The 17,135-nt window shown below is 47.0% G+C and overlaps 1 protein-coding gene across 5 annotated transcripts in view; it reads left to right on the forward strand.

The window, feature by feature from the left end:
• The window catches only part of C10H15orf39 (chromosome 10 C15orf39 homolog), a 34,679-nt gene that overhangs the window by 11,963 nt on the left and 5,581 nt on the right, over nt 1-17,135 (forward strand). For 2 of the 5 annotated variants that reach the window (XM_043524179.1, XM_043524180.1), the window contains exons 2-3: nt 6,066-9,713; nt 16,120-16,153. In XM_043524179.1, coding sequence (XP_043380114.1) covers nt 6,125-9,713; nt 16,120-16,153 — 3,623 coding nt within the window. In that variant the 5' untranslated portion in view covers nt 6,066-6,124. The other 3 variants (XM_043524177.1, XM_027828143.3, XM_043524178.1) reach the window with 2 other exon arrangements.

Below are 17,135 nucleotides of genomic sequence, written 5' to 3' on the forward strand. Positions count from 1 at the left end.
GCTCAGTTTAAAGACCCATATGTCTGACAGGGTAGTGGTATTCCAGTTCTACATGGCTCTAAATAAACCAGTTGTTGTACAGGAAGGCGTTTCATAGACTTTAAGACCAGAAGAGATCATTAGATCATGTTGTCTGACCTCTTGTATAACACAGGCCTGAGGATTTCGGCCCGTTGCCCTGTAATTGGGCCCAATACATTGTTTGGCGAAAGCGCATCTTCCTGGAAAGGCATCTAGTCTTCATCTGAAGACATCAAAAGGTGGAGATCCACTGTTTCCCTTGATACGTTCCAGTGGACGTAAAAGGGGGAATCTGGATTCTCAAACATGAGGGGAAAAGTTAAATAATTGCAGGGGGAAAAAAGGGAGGGGCTCCCCAATCTCAAGTACAGATGGTGACTTGGGGAAATAGTTTCCCTCCCAAAAAGGAAAAGTTGCTGAAATTAAATAGGGGGAGAAACAAATTGGAGAGGATTTTATATCCATAGTTAACTACCAAACTCTTATTCTCAATATAAATCTTACTTACAATCCCTTTGCTCAGGAAAACAAACTACAGAGTTTTGGGGTGAGAACTGATATATCTTAGAGCAGCAGACTACTTAAAGGGCAAGTAAATCAGTTGACCAGCTGAGTAAGGGAGGAGCTGTCATTCCAGTTTCGGCTAACCAATTCGGGTTCAGAATTTATCTTTGCAGGTTCTGTGTAGGGAAACCACCTTTCCACTTCTAAATCTCCACAGTCAGTGTGACTCTGGTGGGGATATTGCAAAGAAACAGCCTTTTCTCTCTTTGATGGAAGAATCCTATATGGTATTGAAAACTGAATGTTACTCTGGGAGAAGAGGGAAATGCAGTGGAGGGGCAAAATCAGACTCAAAGCTTTTAAATGAAGGTTGGATGTCTTATGAGAAGATTTGGCTCTAGTCTGACTACGAACTGTTGGGCTAGATGCAGGGATCACAGGGTGAAATTTCTGTGGCCTGGGTTATGCAAGAGTTCAGATCATAATGGCCCCTTAAAGTGTTTTGCTTTTTTTAATCATGTAAAATGGGGTTTAAAAAAAAATCGCTTGGGCCTCTTTATTAAATCATTAAAAACTTGACCTTTCATGTGGGTTTTGTTTAATCCTTTGCAGGTCATCCTTTTAAATGCTCCATGGGCGTGCCTCCACAGGAAAATTGACCAGAATAACTATTCTTCAGTAGCTCCCTGTGTGGATGCTCTAGTCTGAAGTAAAAGTGACTTTATTTGGAATAAGTATTCCACTCATAAAGCAGACTGTTTGGAATATCATGTCCAGAGGGGGGAGTTATGCCAGAATAGCTATGCTGGTCAATTTCTCCTGTGTAGACAAGACCTTTATTTCATCCCCACTTTCTATTTCCTCCATGTTTCCCTCCCAGTCACATTCTGTGAGCACTAGATCTTGCCATGAAAAAAACACAGTTCCAGATAATAAATGGAAAGAAATTCATCAGTATGGTCTTGACCAGAGGTGGGCAAACTTTTTGGGCCGAGGGCCACATCTGGGTGGGGAAATTGTATGCAGGGCCGGGGCAGGGGGTTGGGGTGCGGGAGGGAGTGCAGGGTGTGGGAGGGAATGCGGTGTGCACGAACGGGCTCAGAGCAAGGGATTGAGGCAGAGGAGGGGTGCAGAGTGTATGAGGGGGCTCGGGGAAGGGGGTTGGGGTGTACGAGGGGTGCGGGGTGTGGTGGGGGCTCAGGGCAGGGAGTTGGGGTGCACAGGGGTGCAGGCAGGTGGCTTAGGGCAGGAAGTTGGGGTGCAGGGTGCAGGCAGGGGGCTCAAGGCAGGGAGTTGGGGTGCAGCAGGGGTGCTGGGTGCAGGCAGGGGACTTAGGGCAGGGAGTTGGGCGGGGTGTAGCAGGAGTGCGGGGTGTAGGCAGGGGTCTTAGGGCAGGGAGTTGGGGAGCAGGAGGGGTTCAGGCTCCGGCCTGGCGCCGCTTACCTAAAGTGGCTCCGGGGTGGCAGCGGCGCACACCAGGGCCAGGGCAGGCTCCCTGCCTGCCTGCCTGCCTGCCCTGGCCCCACGCGGCGCTGCTCCTGGAAGCGGCCGGCACCGTGTCCCTGCGCAGCCCCTGGGGGTGGGGTGGGGGGGCCACAGGGCTCCATGCGCTGTCCTTGCCACGCCTCCAGGTATCTCCCCCGAAGCTCCCACTGGCTGTGGTTCTCTGTTCCTGGCCCTTGGGAGCTGCGGGGGGCGGTGCCTGGAGGCAACGGCAACGCATGGAGCCCTCTGCCCCCCCTGCCCCACCACAGCTGCAGGGTCATGGTGCCAGTCACTTCTGAGAGCGGCGCAGGGCCTGCAGCACCACGAGGGGCAATCCCGCGAGCCAGATCCAAAGCCCTGACAGGCCGGATTCAGCCCGCGGGCCGTAATTTGCTCACCCCTAGTCTTGATATTGAGTGGCATTTCCAGATGTCCTGCAGTCATTACTGTGATGGTCCTATAGCTCCCTCTGCTGGAATGATAACCCATTGTAACAACTGAATACGTTGAGCCATATGAAAGGCATTAACTGACATTGCTGAACGCTAACACAAGAAGCCCACAGCTGTGGGGGGAGAATGAGAGAGAGACAGTGTGTGTTGGGGGAGAGTGTGTGTGTCAGCATGCTGTCTCTTTAAGTTGAGAGCCGCCGGAAGCAACCAATCTGAGGCAGAAGCTGATGCATAGACAGCTGATGTCCTCCTCACCCCATCTCAGCAGAAACCAGTACATGAGTGGGTGGAGGGGGACACCCCAACATCAGCCTCCGCCTCACTCCCTGTTTCTGCACAGCAGGAGTCTCTTTCCACCCCTCCCAGCAGCAGCCTGCCCTGCCTACCTGCCGCTGTGGTCCTAGGGCCAGAGGGAGCAGGATTCTGCGTTAATTTGATTCCCCCAGAGTTCTCCCACAGCCTCCTCTCCCCACAGACCCAGGAGATCTATCTTCTCCCCTGTAGTTCAGATAGGAGTGTGTTTGCTGCTGGCATCCTCAGCTGGGCAGCAGCTATGTAAGCTCTCCAGGTGGAGCATAGAATCATAGAATATCAGGGTTGGAAGGGACCTCAGGAGGTCATCTAGTCCAACCCCCTGCTCAAAGCAGGACCAATCCCCAACTAAATCATCCCAGCCAGGCCTTTGTCAAGCCTGACCTTAAAAACTTCTAAGGAAGGAGATTCCACCACCTCCCTAGGTAACCCATTCCAGTATTTCGCCACCCTCCTAGTGAAAAAGTTTTTCCTAATATCCAACCTAAACCCAAAATGCCATTGGCCTTCTTGGCAACAACAGCACACTGTTGACTCATATCCAGCTTCTTGTCCACTGTAACCCCTAGATCCTTTTCTGCAGAACTGCTGCCTAGCCATTCGGTCCCTAGTCTGTAGCAGTGCATGGGATTCTTCCGTCCTAAGTGCAGGACTCTGCACTTGTCCTTGTTGAACCTCATCAGATTTCTTTTGGCCCAATCCTCCACTTTGTCTAGGGTCCTCTATATTCTATCCCTACCCTCCAGCATATCTACCGCTCCTCCCAGTTTAGTGTCATCTGCAAACTTGCTGAGGGTGCAATCCACACCATCCTTCAGATCATTAATGAAGACGTTGAACAAAACCGGCCCCAGGACCGACCCTTGGGGCACTCCACTTGATACCAGCTGCCAACTAGACATGGAGCCATTGATCACTACCTGTTGAGCCTGACAATCTAGCCAGCTTTATATCCACCTTATAGTCCAGTTTCAAAACTTCCTGGGGCTTTGAAAGGGGAGGAGCACATACCTGTGTAGCTGGATTCAAGGCAGTGCAGTTCAAAACGGTGAGCAGAGCAATCACAGTGGGCATTGTAGGATACCTCCTGGAGGCCAGTTAAGGTGACATAAAGAACACAGCGTCTACACTGGCGCTTTGTTGATCTAATTTTGCCACAAAAAGCTCTGTGCCTCTTGTCGAGGTGGTTTTATTTTGTTGGCAAAACAGGAGCATTTTTGTTCGCAGGAGGAGCATTGTAGTCTGCACACGTCCACTGTTTTGTCGACAAAAGCTGCCTTTTCCTGACAACATTGTCTAGTATAGACAAGGCCTTAGTTGACTGTAGGGTCTTGATTTGCTCTCAGCCAGTAAACCGTGATATCACAATAACACTGTCAGCACCTCAGACACTAGCTCAAAATAAGAAATTGAGGCTGGTCATATTAAAGAATATCTGGTTGTTTCTAACATTTGGTTTAAAATGAATATAGTAAACTTTAAGGTTAATTAACCCAATTATCTGTGGTTACACTTAACTGAATTCTAGGAGTAATATATGCAAATGTACAAACACAATACAGTTGCAGAATATAAATTCCCCAAAATGTTTGGAGGATTAAGAAAGATTGGCCTAGAAATACTTTTGAGAAAACATTTTAAATCATTAAAAGAAATGGCTCAACTATCTACACGTTTCCCACACCCCCGAGCGTTCAGTTGAATCATGACAGAACCATCGCACACTGCTATTGCGTGTTTGCATTTAAAAGAGGTGATGGCAAATAACTAACTCAGCTGAAGTTTTATTTAAGACAATTGATCGGTACTGAATACAGCACTGTGCAGACTACAGATTGAAAAACATACATTACCAATGTGAGAGCGGAGAAGTTTGTAGCTCACTTTGCTTCCAACTAACATCCCCAAATTCATTCCTTATATATTGGTTTAGGTTAGGAGACAGAAAATCCTTTGAGGAGGGAAAAGCTACTTTCCCATAATGTATCCTAGTGTTTCTTCTCTCTTCAGTATCTCAATTTACCTCAGTACTTGATGGAATTTCTTTTATGGTATCCCAGTTTATATGATTGATAAGCGAAAGGAATTTCTAATCCAGTTTTTATTATTAACAGCTGTGGTAACAGGGAATTTCTAATGAGTTAAAAACATCTTTCAATGGGTCATGTTTTCATAAATCACAGAAAACATCTGCAATAACAAATACATCTTATCAATCACAGAACTTAATTGTATTGTAAATAAGGCCCTACTTAATTTGTGATATTGTGGCTCCTGCAATATTAGGCTTCTTCTGCAATTTTGGTTTTAATTAGCTTACTTTGCATAGTCCACAATTTTGCATACAGTAGAACCCATTTATCCAAGCTGATAGCGGTGGGGGCTCAGGCTGTCAGTTGCAGCAAAATGTCTGGTTATCCAAAAACAACCCCGCTTCCCACCACCACCACCACCCAGGCATAACATAATACTTGAGTGTTTATATTGTTCCAGCAAATTTTTCTTAATCAAATAGGTCTACTCTATTCCAAATCACTGCAATTAATAGAGGTCCATTATTACTTTTCTGCGATTTTCCATGTCTGGTCTGCAACTCAGCTGCAATTATTTGACAATCATCCCGCAATTCAAGTAGGGCCTTAACAGAGTAATTGATGATGGATGCTTAAAATTATGTTCATTCTAGCACACTTCTGTAGTATGAGGCATCCTTTGTTATTGCCAGGGGTCCCTTCTTGGACATCTAGATTAGATCAAGGGAGTTAAAAGATCCATACACATTTCCTTACGAGTACATGCCTTTCCTTCATTTTGTCAATGAGGTTCAAGTTAACTACAGAGAACTTTTCAGTTGAATAAGTACAGAGACTAAATTATACAAATGCACAACATAAAAAGGATTGTGGTTAACATATAAAAGAACTATAGTGGATATTAAAACCCCTAACACTGCCAAGCCTCACAAGTTTATCAAAGGTTTTATGATATTTGGTGTTTGCTCATAAAACCCCAGTTTTTGGAATCATGGGATTACATGAAAATCTCAGTTTTCATTTAAACAGTTTATAGTCCTCATGGTTGCAGAGAAAAGCATGAAAAAAGTGACTCTTAAAGGTTTACGAAGTAGAAGGCAAATAAACCTAAAATGTACTCTCTACATTTTACACCCCTGGTTCTCCCCAGTTGTTACCAAAATAACATGGCAAGACAATTTTGCGTGGCAAGTTTCTGTGTGACTTGGTTTTGGCCCCTTTTGCTTAAATCACTGTCTTCCTTTTTCTTCTCTTTCAGGCAAGTCGGAGTGAATCCCCTATTGTGCATTCAGGACACGAGGTGGAGACTGACTTATAATGGCTGGGAAACGACACTCAGAGGACCTGGACCCTGTGACCTACAACAAGTTACCTCGGCTGGAGACAGAGCCAAATTGTGTCCTCCCCACGGGCTTGTGTAAATCGAGCCCCTTGCCTAGTCATGGCTCTGAAAACCATTTCAGCTACAAGGGAACCTACTTTGCTTACCCGCTGCAAAGCCCCGATGGGACTGAGTCTCTGACACACTGGAGTCCAGCTGCATCTTACATACAATATCCAGGTAATGCTGTCAGCCAACACCTGAGGAGAGACGGTGCGCTGATGAACTGCCTGCTGTATGGACGAGAAGCTGAGAGCCTGGGGGTAAGACTACAGAGCTCTGGTGCTGACAAAGGGAAGGACAGCATGGTCCGAGACCACCTGGTTGTTCAGGAGAAGTGGGCAAATCATATGCAGCAGGCTCAGGGCCACGCTTTCCCAGTGCAAAAACCTGCGCTCATAAACAAAACAGTTGCTCAGGCACCTACAGGTTATGCTACCTTGGCAGTGCCCAAGCCAGTTTATAGAAGCCCTGTTTGCTATGTGGACCCCAGGGCTTCTATGTCCTTACAAACTCAGATGGAGAGCATGCAGAAGAGGCCATTGGAAATGGAATGGACTGTACCAACCCCAGTATCCTCAGGGCACCATATCCATGTAAAAGACCAGCCATGTGGGACTGCATTACCCAAGAGAGCCCATCACCCTGATCCCAGGTTCCTGCAGTTGCACCAAGGCACAGGGGTTCCTGCTAAAGAGATGGTAGCAGCCTCTGTAGGCTTTCCACCTTACCATGCAGCATTTGAGAAATACAGAGCACATCAAAGCACCTCCTTCCTTGAAGCAAACTACCCTGCCGTGTACAACAACCAGAAAAGGGTCAAAGATGTACATGGGAGCAGCTTATCCCAACATACATGGTCCAAGCTACAGCCTTCCGCTGACAGCCCACTGGCCCATTCCCAAACAGCAGCCTATCGGGATAGATCTCCAGCTTGCTTCTCGGTGTCTCACTACCCACTGACCTCACACAAGCAGATGTTCCTTTATAAGGAGACCCCTCATGCTGAGGAACAGAATGGCACTCTGTCGACCTTGCCAATTGCAGGTGGCTACAAAGGAACCAACTTTCCAGGAAGTGGGGAACCTCAGCCCTTTTGTAGCACTTACCTGAGGCATCATTCCCCGAGAGGCTATTACACCAGCCCTCTGGAGAGCTATGTGTGTAGCCCAGCTGGTTCAATTCCAGTGGCCTCTCCAGCTTTGAAGCCTGGAGTTTCTTCTAGAGAACCTGAGCTCCAGCAGAATTCCAGCTGCAAAGTGGACTATCTGCAGCAGAACCCCAGTTTTGTTTTTGCCCCTTCTGACATGGCTTTGTACAATGCCTCCGTAGCTAATACGGATGCCGGTCATGATCGACACATTGATAGCAGAGTAGCTACTTCTCATGGGACTCAACCGGTGAGGGAGAACCCCAGAAGCAAAGAGGTTGCTAGCCAGCACAGTGCTTTCCAACCGATCGGTGCTCCAGATAGGCTACCCAACAGCTCCGAAAGGCTCACTGAAGCGCTACCTAAAGGAGAGCCAGGCTATGGGTTGGGCCTGTGTCAGACGGAACAACCCAGCCTGCATAGAAAGGAACAATCCCACTCAGAGAGAAGGTCCACTTTATCCATGAAAGAGCCTACGCACAGAAACACAGGGATTCATGAAGCTCAGTTAGGAGCTCCCATTGTCATTACTGATAGTCCAGTTCCGTACCACCACCACCTCAAAAAAGGAGAAGCCCTCAAGGTCAAAGACAGGCTTGTTTCCTCACCCCAGATCATTTCTTCTGAGGAGGGACGGAAAAGCCTGAAAGATGCAGAGAATTCTCCTCCCTCCTCCCCACCTATGCCAGTTATCAACAACGTCTTTAGCCTGGCACCATACCGGGACTACATAGAAGGGTCCAAAGGGTCAGCAGAGATTCCCTTCTCAAAAGATCACCAAGAGGAAGAGTCCCCCTTCCGAAACAGCCTGGCAAGTGGAGACTGTAAGGCTATCTCAGAGTCACCTTCTGCCAAGGATTCATCAGAAAAGCCTATTGGGAAAGAAGCAACCCAGGCCCTAAAAGGAGAGATGGGGATGGGTGAAAACCTCAATGCAAAACAGCAGGAGGGAAGCTGTGAGAGCTACAAGCCAAAGATTCTGTCATGCAGCCTGCCAGTGAGAAGTGAGCCACAGAACGGCAGCATCAGCGCTCCAGCTGCCACTGGGAACAGGGAACTTACTCAAGATGATGTAGTGCTAGACCTCAGCTTGAAAAAAGAGCTAGTGAAGGCCAATGATCCTCTGAGCCCAGCTGGACAGACTGAGGTGACTCCTAAAGGAGAATGTGGAGAGGAGGAGGTGAAAGAGGGACCACTCAAAAAGCAGAGGGTGTTTGAGGGTTCCAAGACCCAGGCCTTGCCTTTGTCCATGGAAAATAGCTCTGGGGACAAGAGCAACTTCCAGAGCTCGGCAGCCTTCATGTTCAAAAAATACAAAATCTCGAAATCTATCCCGGCACGTGCAGTGCCCCCAATACAAGACAACAGTCCCCCGGCAGCCGCCCAGGCCAACAGTCCCCCGACAGCCACGCAGGGTCCCCCGGCAGCCGCCCAGGCCAACAGCCCCCTGACAGTGACTCAGGGCCCCCCGGAGGCCACCGAAGCCAACAGCCCCCTAAAAGTGACGCAGGGTCCCTCGGCAGCCACCCAGGCCAACAGTTCCCCAGCACCCACCCAGGGCCCCCCAGCAGCAACGCAGGGCCCCCCAGCACCCATCCAGGCCAACAGCCCCCTGGCAGCGACACAGGGCCCCCTAGCAGCTACCCAGGCCAATATCCAACCCTTGCAGATGACGTGCCTTTATCTGAAACTGCCCGACATTTCAAAGTCCCTGCCCCCCAGTGCCCCAGAGGCCTCCCCGGCACTGGGAGAGGCCAACGTCTCGCTGCCCAGCAACTGTGAATCCCCTGCCCAGCAGACTTCATCCAGCCAATATTTCACTGCATTGCACATGTCTCTCTGCAACAGGATTTCATATTTTGTGTCCGGAACATCTCCAGAGCTCCTCAAGCAGTGGCTGAGGAGGGTGGAGCTGGACGGGGAACAGAAAGAGAGCTCAAAATCTCCCCTCAAACCCAAGAATGGTTCCCGGATCCTGGAAGCCCAGAAACCCTCCAAAGGCAAGGAGATCTGGCTGGGTTTCCAGGATGTCAGTGTGCTCCTCAGCAAGCTGCTGTCTCAGTTGGAGACCTTCATGTTCACTCGCAAGTGCCCTTTTCCACATGTGGTTCGAGCAGGTGCCATCTTCATTCCCATTCATGTGGTGAAGGAGAAATTGTTCCCCAATATTTCTGGAGTATCTGTGGACCACGTGCTGCAGGAGCACAAGGTGGAGCTGCGCCCCACTACCCTGTCTGAGGAGAAGCTTTTGAGGGACTTAGAGCTTAAGTGCTGTACTTCCAGGATGCTGAAACTGCTCGCCCTGAAACAGCTGCCTGACGTCTATCCAGACCTTCTGAATCTCCACTGGCATGACTGTATCAAGCACTATCTTGGTAAGTGGTGCTAAATCTCCAGTAAGCCCTTTCCCACCCCTTAGATTGTTCTGCCAGTGGGACATTTTCCATATATTAGTAGCTCTCCAAGAAAGGGGTCAGCTGTACGTGTCCAGTAATGGGTATTTTATTGCGTAGCTGAAAATCTGATGTGCTGAAAAGAACATTGATCCTGTCTCTCTTCTGCATTCCCTTTCCCATCACTGCTAACTAGCTGACTAAGATCAATTGATGTACCCTCCTTGCCAAGCAGCCTGCCTCCCCCTCCATCTGACTCATCCAGTGGTGTTGGGTCACTGGCCGGTGTTTGTAACATAATGCATTCCCCCGGAAACTATCAATCTCGCAGTTCCTGAATTGCAAAATTTCCCACTTGGCCAACACATCCGGTGCAGGTGGATTAGAATGGAGACCAGTTTCTGTTGATACAGGGATAAGTTGGAACTGTGGGAAAAGAAATAAGGAAATGCAGCTTTCTGGGAGAGATACAAGGTTCTTTACAGAAACTGGCCTAAATGTTGTAGTGGCTCTGTAACGCCCAGGCTTTCCAAAATGACCAGTGACTTCGTGTGTCACCATTTTGTGTACCTGCCTTGGCACGCCATAAAGGGGATTGACCTTTAGAGGGCACTTCTTCTGAAAATCGGGTCTCAGGGTGGGTACTCAAAAAGAAAAAGGCACCCAGAATCATTAGTCACTCTTGAAAGCCTTCACCTCAGTCTACAGTGGACAACTTGCAGGTGTGATTAAGTGTTCCCTGAGTGGGCTTGCAAAGTACACTAACATATACAGCTAGGTAAAGATCCAGCTACTGTCTGGGTCTGGGAGGCCTCCCAGATGCTAATGCAAAGGCACATTGCATAACCTCTTGGCACCAGGCTCTTGTGGCCTCGCCTGTTGGCAGAAGTGAAACTCATGTCGGGAATTCAGAACTGCCTGGAGTGATGTCAGGAAACGATTGTTCTGTACCGAGCTGCAGTGTTCCATTGTATGCAGTGGGATGTGCAATGCATCTGAGACCGAGCACTGCACTCTGCTACTGGGTGCTCTCCGAAGCACGGAGTGGCTAGTTTAATACCATTTTGTGTTCCTTAAGGAGACCACAGAAGTTGGATAATCACTGGCAGCAACTGGGGGGGCAGGGGGAGACTTTTCCTTCCTCTTCCACTCCCTGTGTCTTGTCCATTTTGGAGACATGAGTTAATAAGCATTAAAATGTTTACAAGCATATTGAAAAGAGCAGTAAGTGGAGAGGAAGAGGAGAAGGATAGATGAGAGGGAGTGGAAGAAAAGGATTACAAGGGATGGGGAGGGCAGATAGAAAAGGGAATGATGTGAGGTAGGAAAAAGAGAGAGGGTGAGATTTCCAAAAGCTTTCCGCACTGAGTTAGGGCCGTGCAGAGTCCTCTTGGAAATCTGACACACACAATTTCTTAAAGGTTTTAAGCCACCAAAAAAATTGACAGATGGGAACTTTCAGCAGGTTTTTTGGGTCTATTTTATCTTCTTCTGTAAGGCCCCATCTAAGCCCACCTTCAACCATAGCATGAATGAGGCTGAAAAAACTCTAAATGGGAAGTTTTTTAGAGTTCCCTCTTAAACCTTTTAAAATTTAAATTGTGTGGGAGGCAATCACGGCTTTTCTGTAGTATTCAGCCATGACCAGCTACGCCCCATATTTTAACATTTAAATGGGTGGAGGGTCCAAAACTGCAATTTCAGGAGGCTGAACAATATTAATGAGGTCTGATTCTCCTTGTAGTTGACACATGCTATCATTAGTGACAGCCTTTGGGCATGCCATGTTGCCACTCGACGAGATGGATGGGTCTGGAATGGCTGTGGGTCAGGTTCTGATCCCACCCTCTAATGATTTACCTCAGTTGATCAAGTGTTGGGTGTCTCCTGTGATGCTTGTGAATGTGGCCATCCCCTCACGTCTGCCCTCAGGCCTGCTTGGAATGTCATGCATCATGCCAGGCAGGATTCCATTGCCGGTTCTGCTCCTGACCCTACCCAGGGGCTGTTGTGCTAGAGGAATTGAAGGCAGCCAGCCAGTTTTCCCGCCTGGTTCCAAACCTGCATGGAAGATGTTGCAGCCAGCTGCCCCAGTGTCCTGCTAGCAAGGGAGGGAAGGGAGCTGAGAATGGAAAGGGGTCAGGGTGTATGGCATAGGCAGAAAGGGGACTGAGCAGGCAGGGGTATGTTTGGTGGATAAACTAGTCCATTGTATAACATGTTGAATTGTGCGCACACAGCCTGGCCAGAAGGGCCTATGAGTGCCTGGCCTTACCCTCTGATTTTTCTCTGGACATGGTGACATGCCTCAAGAGAACAGCTCTTTTGCTGTCAGAAATGTCATAGGATTGGCAGGACGGTAGAAATTGAAGGGCATGGCAGATGTCTCATGGGAAGGTGTAGTGATCTTTGCAGTGGAATCTCTCTAAAAAGAAATATCAAGCCTGCGGCTGTCCGATCCTTGCCACAGAGCTCTATGAACTCTCTCCTGTACTGCAGTATATGACGGTCTGGTCAGGGCTCAGGGGTGCAATCCAGACCAGTGAGGGGTTATCACCCTTGGCCTGTAACGCTGGATGCCTCACAATGTTTTGTAGCTCCCAGCCTGGGCCAGTCACAACCAGCCTGCCACCATGTAGGTCACACCTTGAGTGTCTGTGTGCTTAGATGGCCCTTGTTCAGCAGCTCTGACCCCAGCAGCCAGTCTACAGCCCCATTCTGGTTTCCACCAGCCTGGGTTACAACCAGCAAGATGATCCCAACACACTCCAAATCCCAAATTTCCCCCAAACTGTGTGCTCTGCAATGTTCAGACCTCTCCTGGATGGTTCAGAAGAATAATATGGTTCGTTTGTTCCTCTAAAGACAAACACATCACAACTTATTAACTTAACTTGGGGGCAAGTACAGCCTTCTGTTCAAACACAGCAAAGAGCTGGTTTATGGTCAGAATAAAATCTACTTATTAACAATAGGACATAAGTGATGCCAAGTAAAAAGAATAAAGCTAGAAAGGGTTACAAATAAAACAAAAGTGAAAACACGCATCTAAAAGTCTAAACTTAATCTAGCAAGATACCGGCTTTGTTCAAGATGGTTTCTCACCTGTCATTCTTTTTCCTATTCATGGTTGACTTTCCGTCAGGACCTTCCACAAAAGTACAAGGTTCTGGCTTCCCTTGTCATCTTAGGTGAAAGATCTTTGCATAAGCAAGTTTCTGTCCTACATTCAGTTCTAGAGATTTCAACCTCCCCTTTGGTTGAAGGACCCATCCTTCTCAGCTTGCAAGGGCTCTGTTCCCTTGTCTGCCTAGCAGTGGATGCCAAAGATGGCTTCAAGTCTTTGCTTATATCTTCCAAAGTTCCAATGACTTTTTGTTTCAAGGGACAGGAAGACCTCCTGCTATTTTCCCTTCCTGTGATCTTCCCACCCCATGGCTGGTTTCTATGTAAATGGGGCTTCCATTGTTTTTAGTCACACCTTGCTTAATCTCTTTGGAGACAAATAGCTGGCCGTGACATTCCCTCCTGTCTGGGCAGACTGTACAGCCTAATATCAATGAGCATCCATGATTCCCTATGTAGTGTTAATACATACCAATGACATGGGTTTTAGCCCACGAAAGCGAATGCTCAAATAAATTTGTTAGTCTCTAAGGTGCTACAAGTACTCCTCATTCTTTTTACAATTCATAATGATATTGATCACCATGTGTTCTTAGTTTTCAGAAGAGACCTAGCTTGATATGTTATAACACAGTAATATTGTAAACAATTGCTTGATTCAATTGCTTATCACTTGAGGTTCAGTGCCCCCCAACCTGTCTTTATAGACCAGTAAAGCTTTGCAATGTATTCTTTGAAAAGTAAAACCCAACCAAGTGTCTGTCTCCTGCAGGGTGTAGACGTCTTCTCCCTCACCTGTTAGTGTGAGATTTGCCTCCACCTCTTGTTAGCTTGATGGGTCTGGTTCTGTGATGCATAAATACATTCTCATTGACTTCCAAAGTACTTGAGAAGTAACTCCCAGGTGGGGAAAACACATTCCTTTTGTCTAGGGCAGACCTGTTTACCGACTCTTCCTGGCATAACTGGTTTACATACACTTGAGTCATAATTTCACTCTTAATACACACCACATATTGCACAAGGATATTAATGATCAGTGTGTTAGTTTTCAAATAATACCTCACAAGGCATATTTTGTACAAAGATTATGACAGCAGTGTGCAGGGTGTGAATACAGGGGTGCTTAGTGTCACAGCGGGTAAATGTGTGTAGCTTGGAGTGCCCTTAATCCTACCTGTGGCATTTAACACTCTTCTGCCCCTACCCCATGAAGCAAGGTACCCTGCCCCTGAGCTCTATCAGTCTAACCAGTCATTCATGTTCTTGCTCACTGCTACCAGATACCATGGTGATGGGTAGTCTTTCAGACAGCAAATAGATAGATCAGAGCTGCGGAGCAGGTGTGAGAATTCTAGGTCAAGGCACTGCTTGGCATTCAGTTCAGAAGCCCCTTTTCCCCAGTGCAGATCGTGTGGGGAATAGTCTGCTGTATTTCAGTCAGCACTCGCTCCAGGCTAAGAAACTAACTGAATTTTAAAACCAAACAGCACCCGAAGCAGAATGTTTGTTTGTTCTAATCCAAACAAAGTAGCTTTACCTTTTGGGTCCAAGCAGTTATTTAGCATGGGGTAGAGTGGGCCAAGTTGGGCAATGTATGCTCACAGCACCTTTTGATTTTCTTCAGCATCTTCTATCACTGCTTGGATATGCGCCCTGTGTTGTGATGACAGAGACTTGCTGTGATCTGGAGAGGGACAGCTGGTCACAGCTCGGGGCATAGGGAAGTAGCAAACTGCTCCAATTTTACCTTAGCAGACTGTACAAGTGAGATATATTGTCCTGATCTGCCTATGCGCTGTAGATGGCTGTGTTCCCTTACTGTATTTTTTTTTATCTTAAGCAGATGGTTACATTCTTGGGATGTCCCTTAATTTTAAAGGGATGTATTCTGTCCCTGTGGGAGGGATACCTGCTCCAGTTGAATTCTCAGTGGCTGCATTTCTTTTGCATACTCTGGCTGTGAATGGCACCCAAAACCAGCCCTTTAAATAGATGCTCCAAGCTACTAACTGTCCACGTATGAACCTGTAACAGCAGAGATTTGGAATAAAAAACAGGGCAAAGGAGCCTAAAAACTCTTGACCTCTAACTGCTGTGACTGTACAATCACCTGCTTTTGTGGCAGTTAAAATGTCTTTCTAGTCATTAGGGCCCTGTTCAGCAAAGCAATTAAACGCATGTTTAACGTGAAGCATGTATAATCCATCGATGTGCTTTGCTGAATAGGGGCTTTGGTCATCTCTAGGTTCCATTAATGAGAAGGATGGAGGTCTTTGCTGTTATCCCTCTATTCTGTACATTTAGGTGTCTTTGAAGGTGTCTTCACTGGCATTAGCATCTCTTTTCAAGTGTTAAAGATAAATCTCCCACAGAAGGTTTGCGCTTGCCCCTATGATGTTGCAAGGCAGTAACTGGAGGAGCACTGCATCATTAGAGGCCCTAGTGTTGGGATGAGGTGTTGAGGTCTGTCCTTCCCATTCCCCCCATGGAAAAAGTCAATGAAAAAGTTACTGAGTGTGTTATTCAGGTCAACCCTTGCTGACATTTCTTTGGGAACTTTGGTTTGCTTTGTCTTGTGTAGGCAGAGCCAGTTGGCCAACTTTGACCAGAAACAAAGGGTCTGATCCCTATATGGAACATGTAGATGGGATTCTGTGCAGAGCTAACTGGACTTATTTCCACTGAAAGCCTTAATTACCAGAAAGATGGTGTGTTCCCAGCATGTGCACCCAGACCCAGCCTGTGTGTCTGCAAGGGAAGTACCTCTTGCAATTTTTTTGGAGTGACCCACACAGAAGGTATATTAAACCAGGCCCCTGGCACAATGAGATTACAATTCCCATTTTATTCTCAATGGAATCACCATGCTTTAGAGCCTGGCCCTGGAAGGTGCTGAGTGCTTTTGGTTTGGAGGTGCCCTGTCCCTTGTGGAATCAAACCCTCAATTCCATATCAGTCACAATGCAAATCAACCAAGATTTTGCTAGGAAGTCCCAGCTCCTCTGGCCTGGTGAAATCCCTCTGCAACCTTAGCAATAGGTTGTGCAGGGCTCTAAGTGATTAGGGGAAAAGAGATTACTCCGATTTCCCCAGGGGATCAGTTTGTACCCTGAAGAAACCAAGCATAAGTCTCTCTTTGTTTCAAAGTAGAGACTGTGATCCTACCGTAACTAGTTCCAACTGCCCCTTCCTAGTAGCCTTTGAATAGTGTCATCTTTGCTGCGCTTCAGATGATTACCAATAACTTTATTTCTTACAGGTCCAAGTTCACAAGCTGGCCAGCATGCCTCCAAGTAGGTATTTGTTCTTTGTGTGTGTTTTTAATATATTAAAAACAGTTGAAACCATGCTGTTGGGGAGAACCCCCCAGTTATTTATGGGGCACACAGATGAAGTGGCACTGGTGTCTGAGCAACTGGCCTTCCATCACAGTACTGGACAACAGATTACCATCTGCCCATGTGTACGTAACAGTCTGTCTGGAGGAGACAAGAGAGGAAATGACTGGCCTAGAGTGTGTTGGCAAAACTGGAATAATTCTTGACAAATTATTCCTGCCTATTCCTCCTCTCAATATGCCTTTAAAATCCCATCCAGAACAAATCACTTTCAAAGGAGCTGAAGGGAGTTAGGTGCCCAAATCCTTTAGATTCCTTGGAAAATCCCACCCCAAATAATTGGACACTATTTGGTCATTAGATACAACGTAGCTTTGAACACTTACTAAGAGAACATTGACTATCTTTGCTAATTCTGTTTTTAAATTGCATAGGGGTAAAAGCCCCTACTCCAAGAATAATTCTCAATGGTTCATTGTTAAACTGGGAGGATGCACCTAGTGAGGTATTTAAAGGATATGTCTTGGGTCTGGTACTACTCAATATTTTCATTTGCAACATAACTGATGGAGTGGAGGCTCCACTCACAAAATTTGTGGATGACACTATGCTGGGAGGGGTTGCTAGCACTTTGGAGGACAGGATTAGAATTCAGAAAGGTCTTGACAAATTGATGAATTTGATCTGAAATCAACAGGATGAAATGCAATGAAGACAAGTGCAAAGTACTAGACTTAAGAAGGAAAAATAAAATAACAAATACAAAATGGGGAATAACTGTCTAGGCAGTAGTGCTGCTGAAAAGGATCTGGGGGTTATAGTGTATCTCAAATTGAATGAGTCAACAGTGTGATGCTGCAGTGAAAAAGGCAATTGTGATTCTAGGATGAATTAAGAGTGATGTATGTAAGACACAAGAGGTAATTGTTCCACTTTA

Source organism: Chelonia mydas, chromosome 10 (genome assembly GCF_015237465.2).
Source record: "Chelonia mydas isolate rCheMyd1 chromosome 10, rCheMyd1.pri.v2, whole genome shotgun sequence".
Taxonomy (NCBI): Eukaryota; Metazoa; Chordata; order Testudines; family Cheloniidae; genus Chelonia; species Chelonia mydas.